Source organism: Clinocottus analis, unplaced genomic scaffold (genome assembly GCF_023055335.1).
Source record: "Clinocottus analis isolate CAN_PGR_092001 unplaced genomic scaffold, fCliAna1.0.p SCAF_27, whole genome shotgun sequence".
Lineage (NCBI taxonomy): Eukaryota > Metazoa > Chordata > Actinopteri > Perciformes > Cottidae > Clinocottus > Clinocottus analis.
Window position 1 is genome coordinate 2,113,239 of NW_027176009.1, and position 25,762 is coordinate 2,139,000.

The 25,762-nt window shown below is 40.9% G+C and overlaps 1 protein-coding gene across 2 annotated transcripts in view; it reads left to right on the forward strand.

Annotated features, from left to right (window-relative positions):
• Positions 1–25,762, forward strand: part of LOC137795085 (zeta-sarcoglycan-like) — a 296,918-nt gene that overhangs the window by 137,017 nt on the left and 134,139 nt on the right. For both annotated transcript variants that reach the window (XM_068592345.1, XM_068592346.1), the window contains exon 2: positions 24,923–25,132. In XM_068592345.1, coding sequence (XP_068448446.1) covers positions 24,923–25,132 — 210 coding nt within the window. The remainder of the gene's footprint in view (positions 1–24,922; positions 25,133–25,762) is intronic.

Consider the following 25,762-nt stretch of genomic DNA (forward strand, 5'->3'; position numbering starts at 1 on the left):
AATGAAGACGCAGGTTGTCCATGAGAAAGAGACGGCAAACTGGTTTGTAATTAAGGATTTGAAAATCCACTAGTCGCTGATTGATCGCACTCAAGGGGGTGGATACGCCACTCCACCAGAAACATCTCTTAATGCATAGTATGGCACAGAATCTAGACATTATTACTTACGTCTGGAAGTAATAATAACTGTAGAGAAAAACAAAATTCAATATACAATCCAATTGCCTACCAATACAAACCTAGGTGATAATATGTTTATATTTCATGAACATCTTTTTATGATGCTTCCAAGTAGCGTGGAGAGGAATATCCAGGGGCTGATGGAGGGGAGCAGGAAGGCCGCTGCCAGTGGTCCCAACAACATTAGAGAGAAGAGAGAAATAAGCAAGAACGGTACAAGATAGTTGCCCCCTGCTTTTCTCAATCTCTGCCCCAGTTTTGTGCCTAAGAATCCTACTTTGAAGAAAAACGAGTGGTCAACAGCGAGTAACAGGGGTCTACCCATCTGCTGCCCATCCCCTCTACCCATCTCTCTCTCTCTCTCTCTCTCTCTCTCTCTCTCTCTCTCTCTCTCTCTCTCTCTCTCTCTCTCTCTCTTCACCCTCCATAACTCTCCCAGCCCAATCAGTTTCACTTTTATCCAGCCAATAGCTCTACTCTGCCCAGCAGAAGTCTCATCATCATTATCCTTTTCTCTCCCTCCCTCCAGCCCTCTATTTCATTTCACCCTCCATCTGTCCATCTCCTATTTTCAGTTCTTTCTCAATCTCCTCTTTTCTCTGCTCTTTTTTTTTTGTGTCTTGCGCCAGGTCCTCATCCAGGGTACCAGCTGCGACCCCTGCAGCCCTACCTCCTCTCCTCTGTGCCAATCCTTGGGTCTTTTTTTCTCATCAGAGATGGAAGGGAAGGGAGAGAGGAGAGATGGCTGAAAATGGAGGGGAGGCAAATTAATCAAAGATCACATTTCCATTTGGCGACACCAACTACTTGTGTGAAAATCTGTTCACGCTAAAATGACCCAGCAGTAGTGCAATTGTACATCTTTGTAACAATAATTAAGATACAATGCTCATTTGAATGAAAGGGGACAAAAGAAGGGGCTACATGGGTTTGCTGTGAGCAAGATAATATGTTGGTGACATCATGATGAAGAAAAGAAAAATATGTGTCAATGATTCAAAGTCCATCTGAAATCACATTGAGTCATCCCTTTTTTATTGTTACATTTTTTATTGTTAATTGTTTGTTTTATCATGAAAAGCTAGATAAAAGTATTTGGGGATGTACCTAAAAATACTCTTTTTCGCCTAAGCCGGCTGTGGGGGCCTGTGTTTGATTGACAGTAAATGGGAGACAAAAGTAAACAAGCTTGGACGTAGCCTACATGTGTGTTGTTGGTGATTATAAAGAGTAGCAGCCATACTAGCATTTAACCGGAACAGAGCTACATTTTATGATATATATATATATATATATATATATATATATATATATATATATATATATATATATATATATATATATATATATATATATATATATAATATGTGCATGTCTCCATTGTAATTACTCACTTAATTTTAGTATACTTCATAGCTCTTCTTTACACACAACATACTGTACTGTATCTATGGAAGGAAATGATTGCTAATTGGGCCCCTGATCCAAATTATTTTATCTTTAGCAAAGGACATGGTGTTTGTTAGTTAGCTGAAGCTGTCACAGCAGGAGGCTGCACTTTCAGGGTGGGAATATACGCAGAACTCTACTGAAAAATAACCTAATACATGCCAATTTTCCCAGCTTCTTCAGCTGATTCACTGATCGTTAATTATCAAATGTAGATCTAATACGGCAGAAATGTGTAGATCAATTTAAACCTTGTGGTATTTTGTCAAAGGAAAGAACAGAAGTAGCTCCATTTATACTTCCACTGAGGATTTAGAGTGTGCCTTCAGCAATATGAGATAGCTTTTTGATAAGCAGGGAAGCTGCTTTTCACTGATCCATCACACCAAAATCAACTGAGTTTGTCATCAGAGAAAACAAAGATGTTTTTACTGAACACAGGTTCTCACAAAAACATTGTGATGCGGACTGATATGGACCTCTGGTTGACTGACAAAAACAGATATAAAATAATTATATATATATATAATTATTGCGCCCTGAACTGTCTCGTTCATACTGTAGATATGTCTGATGCCAATTGAAGCAATTGCAGTTGTTTAGAAAGCAGTTGCAGAGAAAAGAATGGGAAGACGGACGGAAAGTAGATTCATACTGAGGGATGAGGACAGAGTTTGCCAGCTGTTTGCCAGCCAGGACAAAAGTTCAGCTCAAATGACACACCCAGTAACACACATCAGTTGCAGCGCTCTATCACACATGTGCACAATAAAGGTAAGCAAGAAGTCACACTGTGCAAAAAAATGCAGTCGCTTCCTCGACACAAGCACTGCAAATGTTTGAGGTTACGATCCCACTGAAGTCAAATAGTTGCTCATACAACTTGCATCTGATTATCTGTGCCACATTATGTACACAAATAACACAAAACATTAAAGGCCAATTAAAAGGTGAAAGACTGTACTTGTCCTCACTAACCAGGTAAGAGTTCATTGCTTTGATTATGGTGTGGCTGTTTTTTCCTTTTTTTTAATCCCTTGCGCACAGAGAAAAGTTTGTGTTTTGGGCCAGAGTTGCAAAAAAATTGGCTTTTTGATTTTGTCTCCCATGGCTGTGAGACCAGACACTTCTGAAGCTTCTCTGTTGTCGGATGATGTTGTGCTGAAATGAGCTGGAACATTGGACTACTGTGTGTGTGTGTGTGTGTGTGTGTGTGTGTGTGTGTGTGTGTGTGTGTGTGAGTGTGTGTGTGTGTGTGTGTGTGTGTGTGGGGCACGCATTCTGCATCTCTGTCCTGATCCAGCCCTCATCCCTCCCCCTCCCTGCCTTCCTTTCATATTCTCATCTTTCAAAGCACTGCTTGTTGTTCTGCACTGCAATATCCATCTCTTGCAGTGTGGCAATCTCTCTGCCGTGCTGGTATCTGACAAGAGAGAGCTGAGCCATAACAGGCGGACACTGTCCTGAGTCAATCATGTCACTTCGTTCTGAAAACAGCCATTTGGCTGCAAACTAATAATTAATTTTGAGTTAAAGAGAGGGTGTTTTAAGTTCTTTCATCTGCAAATAGAAACCGGGCCAATGGCGGCGTGTTTAACCTCATTAATACCAATGTTTATGTGGGGCGTGGCAGAGGAACTGGACATTTTCTTTCTTATTCACAGCCAAGAAGCCTTTTGTGAGTAATTATATGACTGTGTTTCTGTTTAGTCAGGTGTCTCCAAGCAAAGCTGGTCTACATCAGCAGCAACACAACCGCAGTAGTTCTTTGTATTATCTTTAGTGTGTAAAATACAGCTCAGTTTTAATACACATCTTTTGCGTCACAATTTGTTTCAGCAGAAGCTTTTTCATGCGACCATGATTATTAATATTGGGGATTATGAAGTTCTGTCTCCGAGTGCACAAAACAACCCAGATGGAGGAAAGAATCATCACCACAACGAGTTGCTCTGCTGACAGTGACTGATGATGAGGCTTCATACAATGAAGGCAACGCTTTTGGTATTGCCGCGCATTTTCACATACTTTACATAATTAATTTGGCACTTCAGTGATCTCAGGGACTGGCATAGAACATCATTTTCATTACAGCCATCTCACCCATGTTAATTAAGCCACTGACTTAGGTGATTATGGACCTTTGGCTGCACGCTGCTGAGCCCTGCACATTACGAACCTTACAGTAAACCCGTCCCTTCAGTACAGGTCTTCTCATGGAGCTTTTCATGCTGCATTTGACCAACATACCTAGGACACACATGTCATCATTTCATGCATCGGAAACCGCAGGAGGATGTTATATCTGTAACACAGACTGTATTATTCAGCCTCAGACACATAAATATCGCTTATCAACAAGGGTACACCATGAGGGTTCCTGCTGACATAAAATTATAAGGAAACAGAACGAGTAAGCAATGCGTGCAACCTGGAAAGTGATCCCTCAATGTAAATAATAAATCTAAGGAAATGTAATTGCTCTGTGACACATGCCATGAAGGTTCCTGCTCTCTGTGTTAATGCAAATTGGCGTGCAACTATGGTATTCAGCTACATAGATGTGGATACTTGCTTATTGCTGCACTAAATGGGGAAAAAGCCAGCCTTGAGCCGTCAAATGCGCTTGCCTTCCCCTGTGTGTAGCCACCTGTTGAGAAGCGTAACATCCTATATGGTTCATTATAAAAAATAGTGGCACATGAGAACCCTGGGAGTATTCAGTCTGTATCAAGTAACCCGTTTGAGTTCAGTTTCCTGCAGTGTGACATCACAATGTTGGTGCTGTAATGATATATATGCCGCAGCCCCACTGTTTTCATATAAAGCTGTTACCACTACCGCTTTACCAGTGGCATGATAGCAAACTTTCACACACACAAAAAGTTCCTCAACACTGTGTGCAGCAAACATTTCTTACAGCATGGACACATGTTCTGGTTCTTGGCATGCTGAATTGGCAGGGAAAGGAATGGACACCAGCGGACGCAAATGCCAAGATTGCCCAGATTCAATGCAAATTGTGTGATGTTTTCAGTCGTACTGCAGACATTACACTGTCTGTTCCTTGTCTTGTGAAGCAGTTACTTTAGAGTGAGTCTCTTAACTGTGTGTTGTATCTCTATACCCCTGCTGGCTCAGCTGCCAGTCAAACACATGCAGCAGTTTGAACTCTTCAGAGGCTTGTCGGTTAAAGGGACGCCTCTAAATATATCCTTGGAGTATATTGGTATATTTTCAGATCGCAAAAAGGGTTGTAATGGGTTATACAAGTTCCTTGTAAAAGCTTAACCGTATGTTTGTGGCGTCTAACTCACATCTTCACCGACTCCGTTTCTCTACGTGTTGACAGTTGGACTGTCCTCCACTGTAGGCACTTAATAGACACAACATCTGTGATCGTGTTAAGGTTTTTCTGTGCACAAGTGTGTATTTGCAAGTTGTGTGACAAATGCCCCTTCTAAGGACAGCAAATCACTCCTTCCCTCCCCTTGGTCTTGCTGTCGTTTTGTTTTCGTATCTGGTGTTGTGCCCGTAGCCCTCTCAGCACTCAATCAATTCTGCGTGTGTGTCTTTACCAGCTTGCTCTGGGGTTTCATTCATTTTTGTCGTATCCAGCTTTTGTTCATATCTACCTCGTGGTTGCTGCTGTGACACATTTAACACATTCTAAAGATCACACATAAGGACACACACGCATATACATATAAAAGTAAGGACGCACATGAATGCACACTGATGGAGGCATATTTGTTTTCATTAAAATAACATGAGTATGAAAGTGCCATAATTAACACCATCAAAACAGAGGCCCACTGAGAAAGAAGAGCAGATTTTGTGCAATAGCAACGATACATTTTCTCATGAAAATAACATTTCTATTTCCTTAACAGTAGCAATTTGCTACCTGCTGCATTAAAACAAATGCTCTAATAGTTAAGTATTATCAAAGGATGACATATTACAATTTTATATTTTAGAATTTGGTCCCAAAAGTTCTCTCAAACGGTTGTCTTTTCCCACCAATTTAGTATCTTTCCATACTTTTTTAACTTTGTCATTTCAGATGCACGGTAACACATTGTGGCAAAGAAAACAGTTCAAGGGTTTAGTTCAGTTGTAGGCTCTCATTTTTGTGGTTTTAAAGTGTTTTCTTCCATTATTAAAGACCTATAATTCAGCTGCAAAAGCAAAGTTTTCAATAAAAATCTCCAAAGTAAATGATATTTACATTTATTTTGCGGTCTCTGCTCCTAAAATATGACAGCATGACTGCTACCTAATGGATTTTTTATTTGTGATTAAAGTTGTAGCATTTGGTTTTCGGTGGAACTTGACTCACGAAGTGGATGTCTTTGAAATGTGCAACTGCGCACCTAACCATGAATAAAAAAAACCTCTTAACTAAGTATTTCAGTCATATTGGGTGAACTTAAAAAAAGTTTAAAAGATTGACAATTCCTGTGCCATATTTATATATTTATTTTACTGTCAATTCATATGACAGTTATTCCCAAAAGATTTGTACGTATAGCATCAGTCTGGTGGAAGAAGCCACAGATGATGCACTTCAGTGTAAAAGTATTGGCAGATCATTTCTGAACTGAAGTTTGTAATTTGTGCTTAAGTTATGGCTGTTTCATGTATTTATGATGTAGTACTTCCCATAGTGCTTTCCAAATAGGCCCATATTGATTTGCTTGCATCCTCATCTGTTAAACAATGTAACAATTTATGTTGCAATATAGTTCTAGCAAAAAATAACATCACGATTACTCTAGCTGATACTCCTGTATAGTTATTATTCTTAATTGAAATATATGTTTGGATAAAAGCCAGTTATCATGAGTACACAGGAAGATAGATAGATAGATAGATAGATAGATAGATAGATAGATAGATAGATAGATAGATAGATAGATAGATAGATAGATAGACTAAGTAAAGGACAAAAGCGGGTTATTGATAATAATTCAATTGAAGGAGGGTCGAGCCAGAGGTGATTTATTTTGAAGCCTTATTGCAGTTGGCAGGAATGTTCTCCTCTATCTGGTTGCTCTCTCCATCCACAGTGCACACAGTGACCATGTAATTATCAGTGTTACCAGTGGTACACAAAAGTCCTTAAAATTGTATGGGTGCTGCATTCTTAATCAACCATAGACCAACATGTATTAATTATGAATCTCCTGAACAATTTATAATGCAAGTAGAAACATTAGTAGGAATGGAAAACATTGTGCTTCACCGGGTTCAAGAGATCACTCCGGTGTTTTCACTTCAAAATGTTGAAAGAGGATTCTGTTTTTAATTAAAAGGTGATGATCTTGAAGGTATTATTAAGACTGTGTCAAATGGTTTGGCCATGCAGTGTTTAGACTGGACTGGAATGACTGTGTAAATGTACTTATTTACTGAGTCACGATGACAGTCTACCTTCTCCATGAAACACAAGAAAACAATGGAAAAAGGTTTCTTAATAAGTTACATTTTGGAAGATTTTAGTACACAGTAAAGAACCTCCAGCTTGTACTGGCAAAGCCAGGTTTTTTTTCTCTTCTGTATTTGACTCATTTACTATTGAATCTGGTGCGCTGGCATCTCCTCCGAGCACACCGTTCCTCTTGACACTCTCCTTCCTCCGTCGTTGGATCAGGTTGTGGGTGTTGAATCCAGATGTGCCCTCCTGCAAGTGTCTCTTCTGCGGGCTGACACTGAGTTTCCAACTCGCTACTTCCAGGTAGCAGTAAGAACCCAGTGGAACTTCTTTTCACGGCGTTATTTCAGCCTCTCATTCGCTGAGGTCAAACATCTTCCTCTGACAGCAGCACGCCCTTAGCTTGACCTCAGGTAGCACTGATGAGCCCTGTGGGAGCTCGATGAGAGGCGTGGCCTTCACGCCTTATGCATCATGCTTCTGCCAGTGTTCCTCAAGGAAATTGTGCACATTAATGGTGACGATGATGACGATTAATGGTAATGGTACTATTGTTATTTTTTGTGTTATTGATTTAATAATAATGATAATAATACTTCGAAATATTTGCTTTCCAATTTTTTTTTTGTTCCACGTTTTTGAGCCAGGAGTGTATCTGTCGTAGTGTGTGAAGACATTCCCATGACAAAGCATATCGTGCTCCATCATGAGATTATTAGTGAAGCGAAGGCGAGAAAGCAAGCAGGTGGAGAGCAAGGCCAGGAGGGGCATTGTGAAGGGATTGAGCTTGATGGAGTAAAAGGGATTGGAGAGCAAAACAAGCAAAACAAAACAGGAAATAGATGATCAACAAAGAAAGGTTGCAAGGATAGAGGGCACAAAGGTAGTGAGGAGGCAAAGAAAACAAATTCAGGATGTAGTTTATCTTTTTTGTGTATGTGTGTAAGTGCGTATGTACGTGCATGTTCGTATGCGTGCGTGTGTGCGTTGCTGCAAGGGCACCAGATGCTCAGATGATGAATGGGTTGCTATCACAGCACAGGCAGTGTAGTGACACTGAAGACCTTAGATCACATGGCTGTCACACACACACACACACACACACACACACACACACACACACACACACACACACACACACACACACACACTGACAGTGGTGAAGTAGCGTTGAAGTTGGTACTCATCTTTCATTTTGCAGACTTTTTTCAATCCTCTATCTTTTTTCCTTTTCCCCATTTCGTTTTCTCTTCCAACTCTTTAACTTCGGCGCATGATCTCTTGTCTCCTCTTGTGTCATTTTGTGTCCTCTCTTCTTGTCTTCTCCCCTCTCGTGTCGTCTTCTTTAGGCTTGTGCTTTCCACTTGACTTTTTTCCTTTCTTCTCTTCTCACACATCTACATTATTTCTTTGCTTCACTGTTCATCCCCTACCTGCCATTTACCTTCTCCCCTTTCTTTATTCTTTGTTTTTCTCTCACTCTCCAACATTTTCCAACTTATTTGTGCCCTCTTCCTCTTGTTTCCTTGTGTCTCTTTCCGCTCTGCCTTTTCTTTTACCCTCGACGTCTTTTCCCTTCCTTCTCCTCCATTTCTCATCTCAGCTGGGAACCAGTTTAATTAAAAGAACTGACAATAAGCCTTGCCAGACATAACGCTGACACGCACACACACATTCTCTCTGCAACACGTTCACACAACCTCCTACCGTATATAGACACATACTGCAAGTAGAGATTCACAGATGTACAAATACACCCCCATGTGCATATTTGTGTACCCTAACACATACTCAAAGCCTATGTATCTGGTCAATGGCTGGCACACAGGAAGTGTATTCACACTTGCCTACAAACAAACCACACGTTCCCTCAGTGGGAGGCTGAGAGAACAAAACCATGTCAGAATTATTTTTTAATTCATATTTTTCTTATGTCTCTCTGGCCTCGAGAGAGAAGGAGAAAAAAAAGACCCCTAAAACTACCAATTAAGATTCAACAGGCATTTATTGAAATCAGCATTTCCTTTGCTTTGATACTCAAAGGGCAGCATGGGTTTTTACATGGTGTGCGTGCGTGTGTGTTTGTACTGTATGTATTTGTATGTATTATGCATGTGTGTGAGGCAGCGGGAATGGGCTTTTGTATGTGGTAATGAAAAAAAGTTTCCTGCTGTTTGAGGAGGTCAAAGAAAGAGTAGACAGGTGCTGAAAAGGTGAGTAGCAAAGGAATGTGTCATAACTCAGGAACATTTAAATGGTTATGGATTGGCTTTCTGGCTCTCACCTCCTTACATCTCCAATTTTCTATTCAAACTGCAAAAGGAAATACCAGAGAAAAGAAGCAAGATTTTGGGACATTTTTATGAAAGTAAGGTATGATTTATGTACCGGTTTCACCTATTGACACAAAAAAAGCTGATAATGGATGAATTTCTTTTAGCGCTTTCAAATAATTGAAACGTGTGCTTTTGTTTGATTTTTAGATTTGAAATTGCAAATATGTTGTGAAATGAGTCAATGGGGTCAGTTTTCAATATGATTAATTGTCATCCACCACAGATGCCAATGAGCAAGCTTGGCCATTTACAGCAGTCCATTGCACGTATTATTGATATTTTATCAATTAAGAAACAACAGCAATACCAACTTCATATGTTGAACGCATTTTAAGGTCACTAGGTCTCTGCAAGCAGTAATTTTCACTGCATACATTTTTGATAGACTGACGTGTGAACATCTTAAGCAAATGAAACCGTTCTAAAACCAAAGAGTTCACAAAGTTAAATATAACTTTCACAAAGCTTAAAACATTGCAGGTTTTTTTAAAATTTGTTTGTACTACTATAACTGCAGGTTCAACATAATGAACCTGCAATAAAACATGTTTACTTCTACAGCAATCTGTGCTAATGGCGCTAACAGTGCTAGCAATGGCAACAGTGTTGAAAGAGCTAACGATGTCTACTTGAGGGGAGAGCGGGCGCTGCAATGGACCGTGGATCAGGATGAACACAGTGCCAAGCAGCAGCGGTGGTGGCTAGCTCGTGGGATACGCAGGGTCCATAATCTTGAAGTGCAACGCTATCCTTAGCGTGGCATGCTTTGCTTTGTGTTGCTTTGTGTGTTTTCCCATCGGGAGCCACTTTTCACTGTCTCTCATCTGTGTGTGTTTGTGAGGTGATTGGTGTCGGTGATAAATCGCTTCCACCTCTCTCATCTACAAGTACCTCATTAGATTTGTCCTTTAACAAGCCAATCAAACAGTAGACTAATTAATAAATCATATCACCACGGTAACAGCAGGTACAGGTCAATGCTGCATGTTGGCAAAGAGGCGTCTGTTTGTTGTTTTAAGAATTAAGTGTATTTGTGTATGTGTGTGCTTGAAATGGATTTTTTGTTCGTGATGTAGGTCAAGACGCACAGTCATTTAAACACTTGGTTACACTTAATTAAGCTGGTGTCACCTGAAGTTAAAGCGTTTAACCAAAAACAAACTCATTCATGTGCCCCCGGTCATTTGGTGTTCTTACTGCAAGCTAAGTGCTTTTCTCCTCGTGTGCAATTAGATCAGCAACTATTATGACAATACATGACTTGTTACAGCAAAAATGCTCACAATTATGATGGTTCCTCCTTAAACATGGGCCTCTTTTCTTTAAAAAAAGATTGTATACTATATGTTTTGGCTTTTCAACTGTTGACTTGACCAAACAAGCTATTTATTGGTATTACCTTGGACTGTGCATTTATCATAGTTTTCTTGTGTTTTCTAGACAACACTATTATTTGAGTAATTGAGAAAACAATCCTCAGGTTAAGTGATGATGAAAATAATTGCCTGTTGCAGCCCTAAATTATACTGCAGTAGACAAAGGTATTGATCCAAGTTGAGAATTAGATTGTTGCAGCCAAGTTACCATCTTATGGGCAGTTTATAAAAAATACATATGTATAAAGCTGCAGTGTGGATGCTTTTTTAAAAAATACATCTAGCCTGGCTGTCTCCACTTAATTGATTTAATGACTATTTTATGTTGAGCTAAATCAATATAGATCAGACAAAAGGTACACTGTAAAAGTTAATTAATCTTACTTTGGATAATGCAAATAGCTTTTTAGTTCCATATACCACGCATGCTAACATATTAGCAGAGATCATTGAAGATAATGATTGCAGGGATCACCTGGTAGTCTCTCTTCTCAACATGTTGTGTTTCATTGAAATGTTGTGCAAAATGCTTCTCGCTCATTTCAGTGAAATTAGATTGGATATTGTTGGATTCGGTAAGTTGTGTGTCTCTTTTGTGTACAACTACATTTGATGAATATGGCCTATTGGTGTTTCTTTTGACCTCTATTTTAGATCATTTATTTCCGTCCATCTGTCCACAGCCCCATGTAAGCTTTTTAACCAGCAACTCAGCTCTGACCACTTTGCTGACACACACAACCCATGTAATGTCTGCATCCAGCAATTGAGTTTTCAGCAACGGCACTCATCAATGTGTGCGTGTGTGTGTATGTGTGTGTGTGTGTGTGTGTGCGTCCGCGTTCGTGTGTTTGTCTGTGAAGCCCATATCCTTCTAAGCTGATGTACTACATACTGTCAGTATGCAAGATGCAGTGGAACTGAAACATCCTTGAAGCTGCACAAAGTACAGCAACGTTTGTTTGTTGTCCTCATTATCTCAGGGAAGGGAGGAAATACAGAAATAAATATGAAAAATGGACTGCTGACACACCCACAAAGTTGAGATTGGATGAGGGACAATGATTGCTGTGAGTTAAATGTTGCATTTTGTTGAACAGCCTTTAGTTTCATACATTACTCTCCTTGAGAGGAATATATGTTTGCGTACACTACTTCTGTGTTTGTTTTGGGGATCCTTTTGAAATGAACTGTTATTGTTATTGGAACTGTCCCTGGAATTGAATGAAAAGCTGCAATACTATTATGACATTAGACAGAAGTGGTTGGAGGAAGCCATTTTAAAGCATTTCGGAGAAGAGCTGAGCGATTCTTTTTGGACGCTGTTTGGAAGGAAACGAAAGCAGAAACAAAGACGAATGAATGAAAGCGAGACCTGGATATACCTTCGAGTGACATGCAGCAAATCTTACTCTCCCGCTAATTTCTTTATCTCACAGCACTTTCGCTTTCTCTCTCTCTTCCATCTCCTCTTTGTCAGCCAGTCTCCGCTCCGTCCATTATACTATGCAGGGCCTAGGGGTTGATATATGAGTGCCCCCATAGAGGGACTTGGACATGAGTGACTGCTGGACATACATCACACACATCACTCACACATACACTCTTTGGTCAAAGCCATGAAAGGGAGCTTTGAGTAGGGCTGCTGGGCTGACAACACACAACTCAATTAGAAGTCAGAAAGAAATGCAAGTAGAGTAAATGATGCCAACGGAGATAGAAGGAAGGGGACGTAGGAGGGGGAGGAGGAGATAAAGAGATAAGCTTGAAGTGCAAGGTGGGATGGAGGGTGCCTTCTGCAAACAATTTAGCATGCAGTGTGTTGAGTGATAGCTTTGTGCGAACAGTCTGTTTGATTAGTTTGAGCTTTGCGGTCTCCATGGTGATCGTGGCATGCAAGGGATGGCTATTGAGCCTCTCACATCTTTGCATTGACTTCATACAAATCAGCCGTTCTGGACAGTTTGCGCACATAAAGCCTGGAGTCTATACTTTAGTGTTAATAGACGCACGTCATGTTTATTTATCATGTTGAAACATTTTTGAAAAGTAAAAAACTGGTCTTTTAGTGGGTTTCTCCTTAGAGGTGGCTGGAATTAAGTAAGAGGACAATGAGAGGAGTGGGGGGAAGAACACAAGGAAAACGACATAAAGATAGTGAAACGAAGCAACAATGATGAAAACTGATGACCATAAAAGATTGCAGGAATGTTGCATGTTTGTGTGTTTTGGTGACTTATCATTTGCAGGGTAATCTTTTTCGACGCAGGCATTTTTGTATTGCACACTGATTTTTTGATAAGATTAGGGTTATTAGGGCTTTATCTGATCACGACAGAGAGGATCATGAGGTCATGATTAAATGATCTGTGTGTGTGGGTGTGTTTAAGTGTGTGTGTGTGTGTGTGTGTGTGTGTGTGTGTGTGTGTGTGTGTGCGTGCGTGTGCGGGGCAATGATAGAGGAGGCCAACTCACTGAGCTGGGTCATAAAGTCTGTGTGCTGATTCTGTCATTGGGAAAGATTTACTCACACATATACGCTCAAGCATGTGACGCACTTACAGCAGGCGTCCATCACGCCTCTCACAGCATGCCTGCCCTTGGAAAACGTCTTTTCTCCCCAGTCTCTGTGTGATTCCTCCCTGCATTTCCCTCTCTTAAGTGTCACTATCTCACACGTACACATAAACTCACGCAGGCCTCTATATACCATTGTTCAACCCCCTCTAAGAACAAACACAGTAGGGGATAGAGAGTTAGTTTTTCCTCATTTTTTCAAAGTCACTGCACTCATCGTCTCCACTGTAACAACACCCACACACATTCCTCAGTGCTACTTCTGTTCTCTCTCTCACTTTCTGCCCATCATCACGTTACTGGGTCTGTAACTGAAGTATGACATCCCCTGTTGGAGCCACATCACAAGCTGTATTCCCACGGTGATTTAGTGGAGTGAAGACTTCTTCTTTGTAACAGCTTTCAATACAACTGTTGACTTTGTGTGACAGTGGAGCGATGAGTTGACATGTTTTTGTGGTTGAAAATGGGTTGCATGACTCAGATACACAGGCCTGTGTTTCGAGGATTTTTCGAGGAATCTTACAAGCAGGTTACATGTCTAAAATAAAGTAATAGATCGTGGCGCGAATCAACCTTCGCAAGCTGAATTTCTTTAAGGAAAATAATTTATTTCAGAAATTATTATTTTAGTGCCTTTCAAGCCATTCCTCGCCTTGAACATAATATGATATTGGGTGTTCACCGTCGCTTATGGCATCTCATATAATGCACCATTATGTTAATCAGGGATAATTGATTCCTGCAGTGATAATGAAGTTATAATTTCGTTTTCCTATTTGCTAGAATTGGCGCTCACGACAACTTCCGATGGTTATGAATCATGTATTGATTTTGTAAAGTACATATTTTATAAGCAATAACCAGATTATTATTGTATGAAATAATCTTCAGCTTCCTGTTGTGTATTCTCGTGTGGTGCCATCTACACACCACGGCAGGAAACAGCAGATCCACTCATCAGCCTCTGTTGTCAGTTTGAAAGAGTTGCAAAAAGCAGGCTACAAGGCCAGCAAACTATCTTTCCACGATGTGTTCTGTCTTTTTCTTCAGCAGGAGGAAATACTCCAGCTTAAGTCAGTTTTTGTTGTTGGTGCTGTCTAACAGTGGCAGCTTTTTGATTGACAGATACTGACTCAGCAGGAGGCAGCATGCCAGAGAGAGGGAGAAGGGAGGGGGCGATATTGGAAGATCAAGAATGGGGCTGGAACTGAATTCAATGGGAGCGAGACAAATAAACATGATGACAGAGAGTGATACAGAAAGCGAGAGGAGAGAGAGAGACACAGCTAACCCTAGGGAGGTCATACATCTACAGGCAGCACTTAACGGCATTGTAACTCTGCAGATTGTACTCAAAAAGGCCCACATAATGACAAGCAGATTGTGCCAATACTTTGCAGTCACGTTGCACTGCATGTGCGCATGAACACATGGATTTGTGGATACTGTGCCAAATACAATACTCCCATTGTGTGGTTACATGGCTCTGCGGGATGAGGGTATGCATCAGAGCTGTGTGCAAGTTTGCAACTCTCTGGGTGACTGCAGGTATTTGTACTGCAAAACAGCACTAAACCTCAAAAAAAGCTCATGAACGATCTTTTGATTTTGCAGAGCTTTCAGATTGTTAACATGCGTAATAGAATCCTCACAATATTAGAAGTGCAGATGTTGTTTCAGCTCGTCCAGCTCTGTATAGATGTCAGAGCTGTCCATGGTTCTGAAATACTGCTGTGATCCAGTGGTGAACCATTAAGACTTCAGTGAACCTGCCAATCAAACAACAACACCAGGATCTCTATTTTTCCTTAGCTTTCTCTTCTCCAATCGTTACACTGCGCCTCTCTCATATGGCCTCGATGGGTTTCTCTCTCCATTTCCATCATCCTCTGATGGGTCTTGTGGGTTCTGAAAACACCGAAGACATCATTGGATGAAGTTAAATCTAGACAGAGACAAACTTTTCTCAGCAGTCCTTCAACAAGCACCAACATCAGATGAACATGAGATCAACACACTGATGAAAGACCACAGTGGGTCAAGTTTGTTTAAAAAGCTTGAAACAATCCATATTTTTGGAAGGTGCCGAAGCATGTATCCAGGTGGGAGGGCTGTTGGATGGCAGTACTTAACATTAATCTGCAAAAGTAAAGAAGAGCGGGGTTCAAATCCTGTCACATTCAGCTTGGTTTCCTTAAAACATGAAAACAATCTTTATTTGACTTTAACTAGTACCCAGTGGCGGTTCGTCAATAGAGGGCGCGAGGGCGCCACCCCTCTTAATACTTTGTAATGGAAAAAAAAAGAAGAAAAATATAATAATATATTTACCGTCCAAAAACATAATATACCAAATAATTGAAATAAGAAATATACCATGTTGACGCGCTAAATGTGTGTGGGAGACCGTAAGCCCCTGTCAACAACCACTTAAGTTAAATCTGACCAAATATAAATATTCATCATCACTGAGAAAGCCTCTCTCCCTTTCTTGGGCGCCGGCCAAATAGGAGTCTATGACAGCGAGCAAACTTTTCACGGGCGTTACGGCAAGGAGAGCTTCTCATTGGCGGATGAAACTGGAATCTCCGGGCGCAAAAGTTTGCGCCCTCGCCAATGACATTGCTTTTTGTTTCAACGTGACTGGACTATTTGTCGAATCAGAGACTTGTATCATTCCCATACTTCCCGTATAGCGCCCATGTAGCTACACGAGCAACATAGCCAGCAGAGACATGGTGACTGAAAACTCTGTGGTATCTCTACACGAAACATCTTTCAATCGACAATCAGATGTTGACGAGAAGAGGCCGAAAGAGTTGGACCCGAACGTCCGGATTTAAAAACCCAGCAGCAAAGCACTGACCGCGGGAGGACGTCCACCCGGAGCTTCTCCTCAAGCTTATATGCTAACCGGAGCTGGTTAGCTGGATGCTAATAAGCTTGAAGGATTGCTGCAGAGGTGAGCTTCAAAATCAGCAGATGCCTGTGTTAGAGTTTAATGTTTTATCTTTCCCACAACAGAAGGCATGTTGGACATTGTTAGATTTGGGTGGATATCATATCAGACTATAACTTTAGCTAAAATACCAATTCAACCCCCAACAAGTTAGTTTGTGTGTGTGTTTGTGTTATAGCTCCATGCTAGAGCATTGAAGGTGGCTCCTGGCCTTTTGTATATGTTGATGAGCCATCAAGACACACACAACGTAGTTTTTTGTCTGCAGCCATGACAATGGTTAAAGTCAAAGGTTATTAGCATCTATATGGCCATAGCACCAGGCTACAGCCAGCAAGGTGGCTACTGGCCTTTAGTCTGTTGATGACATCACACCATCAAGACACACAAAAAACATAGTTTTTTGTCAACTCTGATTATTGGCTTTTGTCTGTCGTATGAAGCCTGTTTGTAGTAGATATTTCCCCACAACGTATCTGTCTCTGTCTCTCTCTATATTTATCTGTAGGTTTGTGACACCATACTTGGACACACCAGAGAACGCTTTGCCTTCAAAGACCTCATCAGTGCCACCTTACTGCAGGGCCCCAGTGTGAATGCTACAAGTAGTGGGGCCCACTGTCAAACACCCAATGTAAAATGTGATGTATCTCTTTCATGTGAGGGTGTGGCTCCTCTTTTATTCTGTAAACCTCTGAAATCCAAACCAATGTTTCTTAAACCATTCTGCTCTGAACCTCATGCCCAAAGTCACAGTTTGTTGTTAGTTGTTGTTGGACAGTGTTGAGCACTGTGTTGTCTTGAAATAAAGCTTTGTTTTTTAAAATATTCTACTCAAAACCTCTTCTCTTCTCATTGTGGAGTGATATTTAAACCGCGCCGCCCAACTGCGCCCACCCCAAAAAAAATGTCACCAGCTGCCACTGCGAGTACCATGAATGCTATGGTCACAAAAACAAGTGATGGGGATGAATAGCAAACACTGCTATTTTTCTGTTATTTACTATATGTATTTAATTATGCATACACTGAAAAAAGAAAGCTCTTAAAAACCTTTTTAAAAACCAACCTATTTAAAGGCCTCTGCTCTGGAATTGCATACCCAAAACAAAAAATTCAGACGGGGCCCATTTGGGTTATTTGAATTTTCTCATGTACCAAACCATATATTTAACTTGTGTATTTATTATGGTGTTCAATACATCAAAATACAGCAGTTTTTGGCTCATTTAAAAAAAAATCATAATGAACAACCTATGATTTACAGTTTTATATAAGAATCCCATAGGGGGAATCGTTTTTTAATTAAAAAGAGAACAAAAGCCATACAATTAAGGAAATATCACTTACCAACTAAACTTATATTACTTACCAAATATCCAACTAAAACTTCAAATACATAATGCAAGAATGTATGTAAGATGTATTATTTATATGTTGGAAAATGTGCTTGGATTTAGGATATGCAGATGCTATCGTCTTGAAATAAGGCTTCAAGTTAAATAGTTATACCTTGAAACCAGTCACATAAAAACTGCCAGTGTTTTGTTAGATAGAATAAGCTAAGTTCAGTTTTTGTGGATACTGTTTTTTTTATTTTATATATTTTTGTGCATGGCTTTAGTTTTGGGATACGTTTACTATAGTCTTGGACTAGTATTGTTCACTTTAAAAAGCTGGGGCTTCACTTATGAAAGTAATTTTGGCACAAAAGCCACCAAATGTAAAACAGCTCAGGTGACCGTTCGTCAATCAACTATCACACTTTTGTACTTTTTTGTTCCTCCTTTTCTTTTTTTGGTTGCTGTCCTTTTTTCAATGCTGCTATCCGTTTGTCCTCTCTGTCTGTCTGTTTTAGGTGTTTTATATGGCGACATCTGTTGTGCTTTTGGCATAGACATGAGACAGAGAGAGAGAGAGAGAGAGAGAGAGAGAGAGAGAGCGAGAGAGAGAGAGGGAGAGAGAGAGAGAGAGAGAGAGAGAGATCCTTTTAAGTCTTCTCTTTTTACACTAGGCCTGCAGCAGAACCTCGTAAATCTGTTTGAATAGTGAATGCCTGACTGCACAGGAGCACTGTTTGTGTGTGTGTGTGTGTTCACGTGTGTATGCATGCTTTGTTTGTGTGTTTGCTGGTGCATGTAGCTGCAGTGTGATTTTTGTCTGTCTATAGGTGTGTTTGCTTGTTGCTTGTGGGGATTTTCTTTTATTGTGTCCACATGTGTTCAAGCTCCCCGGACTTTGTGTGTGTGTGTGTGTGTGTGTGTGGTGTGTGTGTGTGTGTGTGTGTGTGTGTGTGTGTGTGTGTGTGTGTGTGTGTGTGATCCATCCACTGGCTGAACACCTGAGTGCCCACAGTGACAGAGAGGGATGGCAGGCTGTCCAAACCAACAACTTACAGCCAACACAGAGCGCTCCCAATTCAGTTGGCTTAGTGGGTTATCACACACACACACACACACACACACACACACACACACACACACACACATGCACACACACATAAATGTACATGGGTGGGAACACAAACACTTTGTTTCATGTTTAGGTATTTGACATGAAATCCCTTGTTGAGCCTTTCGTCACACATATGCACACCTGCCCCCGAACAGTGTTGTTTTTATTTGTGTATATTAACATTTATTCACCCAAGAGCACTGACTGCCTCTCCACAGAATAATATGAACCAGATAAAATAGAATTTCCCAAAATATGATGAAAAATGTCCACGAGAATCCTCAGAAACAAAAATAAATTGGCATAATTAGTCATTACAAAGGCAGATATGGTCATGAAAGAGTTATTTTTTTGTCATTCCACTTGATATTAGATTGATAATGGATTGTCAAATTATTTAAGCGATACTGAGATGATGATTATGTCACTGCCTGATTATGTCTTTAAGTAATAATTCTAAATTATCAATTCTAAATTGTTATGTAGAATGATAAATTATAGATAGATGGTCAACGATGACTTATTTTGCTCTGCTGGCTTGTCAGTTATGTTCGTCCCGTGAAACGTTAGTCACAAGGTCAACGCGTTAGTCCGTCAAGTTAACCTGAACCATGCTCCTTTCCTAACCCAGACTACGTTGTTTTTCTGTATGAATTTAATTTCCTTTGAAGACGGAGATTTGAAAGATTTAAGAGATTTAAAATTTTAAAGACACAGCGCTGGTAGCAAGCTTATGTTTTTTGCACGTCCAAAACTGATACTACAAGCCAGGGGTACCTAGAAAGTCATAGTTTGAAGCGTAGCTGACCATGACGGTAACATGTTGTGCCTGGGTGAGTCCAGACTGGCCTCTCCTTTGGCTGGAAGTAGAGGTACCAAAAAGCTTTGAATAGGGATAATCCTGGATCTATAGGCGATATTTAAACCCAATAAAATCCCAGTAGATACTGAGTGAATAAGAAAAAAAAGCCTGTGATTGATTGAGCCACTTAATGTGTTGCTACACTATTTCCAAGTTTAAAAAGTAGGATAGTGCAACATCCAGCACTCACTACTAAAAAGAACAAAAACTACATTGCAATTTCTGATACCCAGCACTCCTAAGATGGCTCTTGGTGAATAAAACAATAATACCTAAAAATTGCTGAAAAGATTTAAGAAACGCTAGTGGATATCAATGCAACCTTTTGGTTTCTCCACCTTGAATCAACAGATATCATGTTCACTCTTAAAGAAAGAAAACCCACGGTGGTTGATCTTCACCACTCAACCATGCATGGTCAATGCTCTCCCCCAAAGCCCGACTTAAAGAGGCCGGTGGAAAGGGAGAAGCACAGAGAGAATGTCAAAGCCCTCAGAAGTGGAGCGATGTTGAAGCGCCGGTATTGATTGAGCATAAGCAGATGAGAGGAGAGCTGGGCCGCGTGGTGCCGACACCCTGACAGATACGTCGGGTCGGCCCCGGCGCTTCACGTTCAGCAGTAGCACCGATCGGCCATGCGCGCATACTGATTGCACTTTGATACGCATTTCAGCTGTGAAGCGAGACCTTCAGCAGTCTGACTTTGTGACTAAAAGTCCATCAGTCCATTTTTTGATTCGTTATCCAGCGCAGCGTCTGCGTCAAATCCATCCATATCCACCAATTTCTGCAAATTTATCTTGCTTTCACATACATGATTAGGCAGCACCTGTGTGTGTGTGTGTGTGTGTGTGTGTGTGTGGACTCCAGCTCTGCTCGCCTTTTTTTTGCAACATCCACCAAGCCGAATCTGACACGTATACTTCACATTCTACATGCATTAACATTCATCCGGTTGCATAATGAGAGAGGATAACATCGTGCATCAGTGTCCGACTTTTCTGAAACGTCTCATAGATGAGAAGCTTAAGTGTACATCAAAAAAGGGAATGCCCATGGGGCTACAATCACATCAGGCAACTGAAACACTATTCATAATGAAGTTTTACATTGCCATCATTATATTTCCTTAGATAGATATCCTTAGTCATATGGCTCCCAGCCTGAACCAAACCATGTTTTTTTTAATTCACTGCAAGGACTGCCTGTGACTTGACATATGAGGGCAAATGTATGATTAGTTTTTTATAATGCATTTTAAATTCTATGTGAAATTGAGCTGCTTGAAAGATGAAAAACACTTTCAAGTAATGTATCCTGTCGTCTTATCTCCTGTTATTAGCTCTTATCGGAGTAATGTTTTCATTTTGGGCCTCTCATTTTGAGGTGTTGCGTGGGTGTGTACGTCTATGTGTATGTGTATGTGTATAGGTCACAGTCATATCAATTCCTCTCTTTATTATTTTCTCTCATTTGTCCTTAACGTCTTCTCGCTGCTCTTCTTTGTCTCCTCTCATCTTCTTCATGTCCTCTCATCTTCTTACCATCTAATCCTCAAAGTGAAGAGCTCAGCTTCAGTCTGGTGTCATGCAGGGAGGGGTACCATGTGTGAGTGTGTTATAGTGTCTGCTCATGTAGGTTTGTCTTATTGATGTGTGTAACCACATGGAGTTGTTTTTATGTCATAGTGCTCATGTGTTTCCCTGATGGTCACCCTAACAATACATGCAGTGGAATGTAAACCTGTGTACATTCACACATGTTGTGGTTTCAGTGGCTTTTTTTGTGCTTTAATGTGCTACTTTCCATTTGGCCGAGTTGCACACAGTCAGGCAAAACTGAGAAAAATACATATTGATATTGGTATTTTTTCTTTCTTTTTTTCTTCTCATGATGTAGAAGTCACAGTTTACTGACTGAGGTCAGTACCACCATATTGGCAAAAAAGAAAAATCATGCTATTTGTATACCTATAATATAAAGTCTAATTTAGATTATGGTTCCCCTGAGATCATTGTTTGATCACAGTTGACGGCATGCTGTAATGGCAACCACGGTGATGCGGCTCTAATAGCGGCTGTTTTTATGGCTGTCAAGACATTATGATGTTGATAAAGTTAGGTCATGTTGTGCAGGGCCTCCAGGCTGTGGTGCACCATAGGATTGATTAATGACTCTGCTGTCAGTTCAATCTAAAAAATGCATTGGAAGAGTGAGGGAAGGAGGGATGAATGGAGAACAGAGGCAGGGAAGGAGGAAAAGACGGGAAACAAAATGGATCAGTTTAGAACAGAGAGTGGAAAAGAAGAATTAAATGAGGCAAGTGAGGAAAGCCGGAGAAGAAAGAATGTGGAGATGGAGAAGAGTATGAAGTTGAGGTAAGAGACATTAATGGATGTGTAATGGGTGAGGAGGAGAGCGAGAGCAATGACAGATGCTTACAATGTAAATCAAGGGGGGAGGCAATGACTTAAAAGAAAGAGAGAAACAATAATGGTAAATAAAGATGGAAGGAAAGAGGAAGAAAGCTCCAGGAAGAACACAAGGAGAGAGACAAAGGGAATGAATGAGATGGAAGGAAAGGGTGACAAAAGTATGACGAATTTGATACAAGTTAATTGGAGAACTATGGGGGAGGAGACAATACGTCTTCGTCTCGATGCTGAGTTAGGTTGATAAGCATGAACAGCTGTGAGTGAAATGAGACACACAAAACCAATGCCTACGCAACACCATGGATGAGTCAGTGGCAGAGCATGAGAGGATGCAAATCACTGAGTAATTGAGTAATTGAAAAAAATGACCACACATAATCTTCAAGTGAAACCAAATTATGTATTTCAAATCCAATTGTGGATGAGTATTAATTTGTATCATTGTGCACTAAAACACCACTAACCTACCTGTCAATAAAATGAATTATGAATCGGCAGAAAAACAAGGAATAGCTTATTGGTTCTGACATTGGTTCTTTAGCTGATTATTACTCTTGCCCTTGAGAAACATCCATGCAAAAACGCACACACGCACACACGCACACGCACACACACACACACACACACACACACACACACACACACACACACACACACACACACACACATCTGAGAACCTATTGATTCCCACTCTTGATACATGCAGGAAAAACATATTAACATTCCAGGGCACCATAGAAAACTCCAGTACACATACACACACACACACACACACACACAGCTACACCTACACACACACACAGACACACACATGCACACAGACACACACATGCACACACAGACACACACACACAGACACACACATGCACACACGCTGCTATTGATTCAGTGTGAACGCTTAATACTGAGATGCAATTATCACCCGCCCAATGCTCTATTCCGCAGCAACGCTATTGATTCGTAGGCATTGTATCTGCACAGACGGAACAGGTGCACCCAAAAAGTGCAACAGATGAACCAGCTGAGAACGTAGCAGGAGAATGTCTTGACTGTGAAAAGGGAAATCTACATCAATCCATTTGCCCACTTGACAAACATTGAGCCCTCTCCAGTTGGCATTAATGTGTCTTATCCAGCTTGTGCGTACTTAGAAAGTAATTGGATCGCAAATATTAAATGCATATTTTGTATGCACATTAAAAACAGCTCCATCTTTCATTTGCCAAAAAGAGGATTGGTGTATATATCCTTTCATCATCTCTTTTAAATCTGATAATAAATGCTATTTTCTCCATTTTTTACCAAAGATCTATCACTCAGTGAATGCAGCCAAACATGTGTATGAGTGTCTGCAGAGATGTTCTGGTTGATTGAGTCTTCATTGCATCGTAGGTGCATTTCCACCTGGATTTGATGTGTTTTGGTTCCGCTTTATCAACGTTAGGTCACCCAGTATCACTACTAATTCAGGTGGAAAATGGCTCCTGAAGCGTAAAGGAAAACACAACACTGAGTTAGAGTCTCTATTACACCATCACGTCATGGGACTGGTCAGATTAGCATTGTTAGCTCATGGTTGATTATTCCAAGGATTTTCACAGGAAAGGTATAGATATGTTAGTCTCAGTTTGCTGAAAGTGATATGTTGTTTATATCTTTTTTTCTTTTTTTTAATAACTAAGGGACTTGGGCGTAGTTGATTAAAATCAATAGCCTATATTTTTAAGTCAATTTGGATGGTAGAGTGTAATGGTACAGTATTTGTGGTCATCTTAGATTCCCTTAGATTAGAAGGCCTTTGGATTTGCTCTTATGTGCAAGAAAAAACGGACCCATGTAGAGACATGGATTACGGATTGATATTAGCTTCAGAGACTCCCCTGAAAACCCAACAAAAGTTGAACAGGCCAAGTCTGCATTTTCTTTCTTTCTGCAGGCAAAGCAATAGTCAGCATTTTTGTTTCCCATCAAGGCTTGTTGGTATCATCATGTGAGACTATATGGAGGAAATAGCATGGCGGGGGGGTGGGGGAACAACAGTCAGTGAGGTGTTAAGGTCATGCAGCCTCAGCAAATAAAGACATAATGTGTGTGTGTAAGAGAGAGACCGATAAAGAGGGAGAGAGGTGCAGAAGCGAGATAGGAAGTGAATTAGGGAGCAAGAGAGAGAGAGAGAGAGAGAGAGAGAGAGAGAGAGAGAGAGAGAGAGAGCGAGGGAGAGATTTTGAGGCAGAGAGAGCATCGTGAGAGAGAGTTAGAGAGTCGGAGATAGACAGAGATAGTAGTGCCTTGGAGCCAGTGTCCATATCTCTTACCACCAATGACTCCTCCTGCTGCACTACAACTAATGGACTCTGTCCTCTTCTGCCGTCTTATCTCCCCCTTCTCTCTCTCTCTCTCTCCCTCCATCCTCCTCTTCTATCTCTTACTACTCAGTGTTGTGCTATCGCTCCACCACTCCACCTCTGTCTCATTTTCATCATGCTTCGGTCTTTCTCTTTTTTTACGCTCTCTCACTTCCAAATTATTTTCGTGTCACGCTTTGCCTCTAACGCCGCTCTCTACCTTTCTATGCTGCTCTGCTTTTCTTCATTTTCCCCTGTTCAATGAGGTTTCCATCCTCCCCAAAACCATGCCCGAAACTTAGTATGCTCTGAATGCATGAAAAATTAAGGAAGGCATGTAAAGGCCATCTCTACCTTCCTTCTCTCTTTTTCTCTTTGAAATCTCTCCTGCGATGCTTGTCTAGAATCTGCTCAGATCCCAATCATAATGATAACACTACTACTACGACTACAACTAATACTAATAATGACCATAATAATAATCTGTGATGCCTTTGTCCCTTTCAGATGACCCAGGAGCAGTATATCCTCGCGGCGCAGCCCAATCCGCTCCACCAGCGGGGGGCGTCGGTGTGCGGCGCCCAGGTTTACCCAGCAGTGGGAATCTACGGCTGGAGGAAGAGATGCTTGTACTTCTTCATCCTCCTCCTCCTCGTCACCATGATTGTCAACCTGGCGCTGACCATCTGGATCCTCAAAGTCATGAACTTCACTCCGGTAAGAGGCGCAAACGCACGCGCTCGTGTGTGAGAGAGAGTGTGTGTGTGTGTGTGTGTGTGTGTGTGTGTGTGTGTCATTTAAATGCCAAGGTGTTGTATGGGTTGGTTTTATGTATGACGTCATTTCAGAAAGCTCTGTAAAAGAGGTGGTGTAGAAGGTTTGTTGTAATGCATTACAACACAATTGTGATGATGAAATCAGGAGGGGTTGTGTGTGTGTGTGTGTGTGTGTGTGTGTGTGTGTGTGCGCATGTGTGCGCTTACACACTTGTGTGTACGTGTTCTTCACGTCATCTCAGACCACATTTTATGTATATGATTTTACATAATCCCTCTCCGTAATATGTCGAGTTTTCTCCAAATTAAGGCTTGCACCACACAATGAAATTCATCTAAAGCTCTTTGATCAACAAGGGAACGTTCCAGTGTTCATACCGCCAGGCTGCTCTGCTCCGCCACTTAGGGTCTCCCGTGGTCCTGGTTTAGCATAGCTTTATTGTTCCCCTGCCGGGTATAGCCTGTGTTTACATTTAATTGAGATGGACCTCTGGTGGATGAGGGAATTACTCCGTCTGTCAAGAGCAAAAGGCAAGAGTAATGTAACATATTATAGAGCCTCAAAACTTTG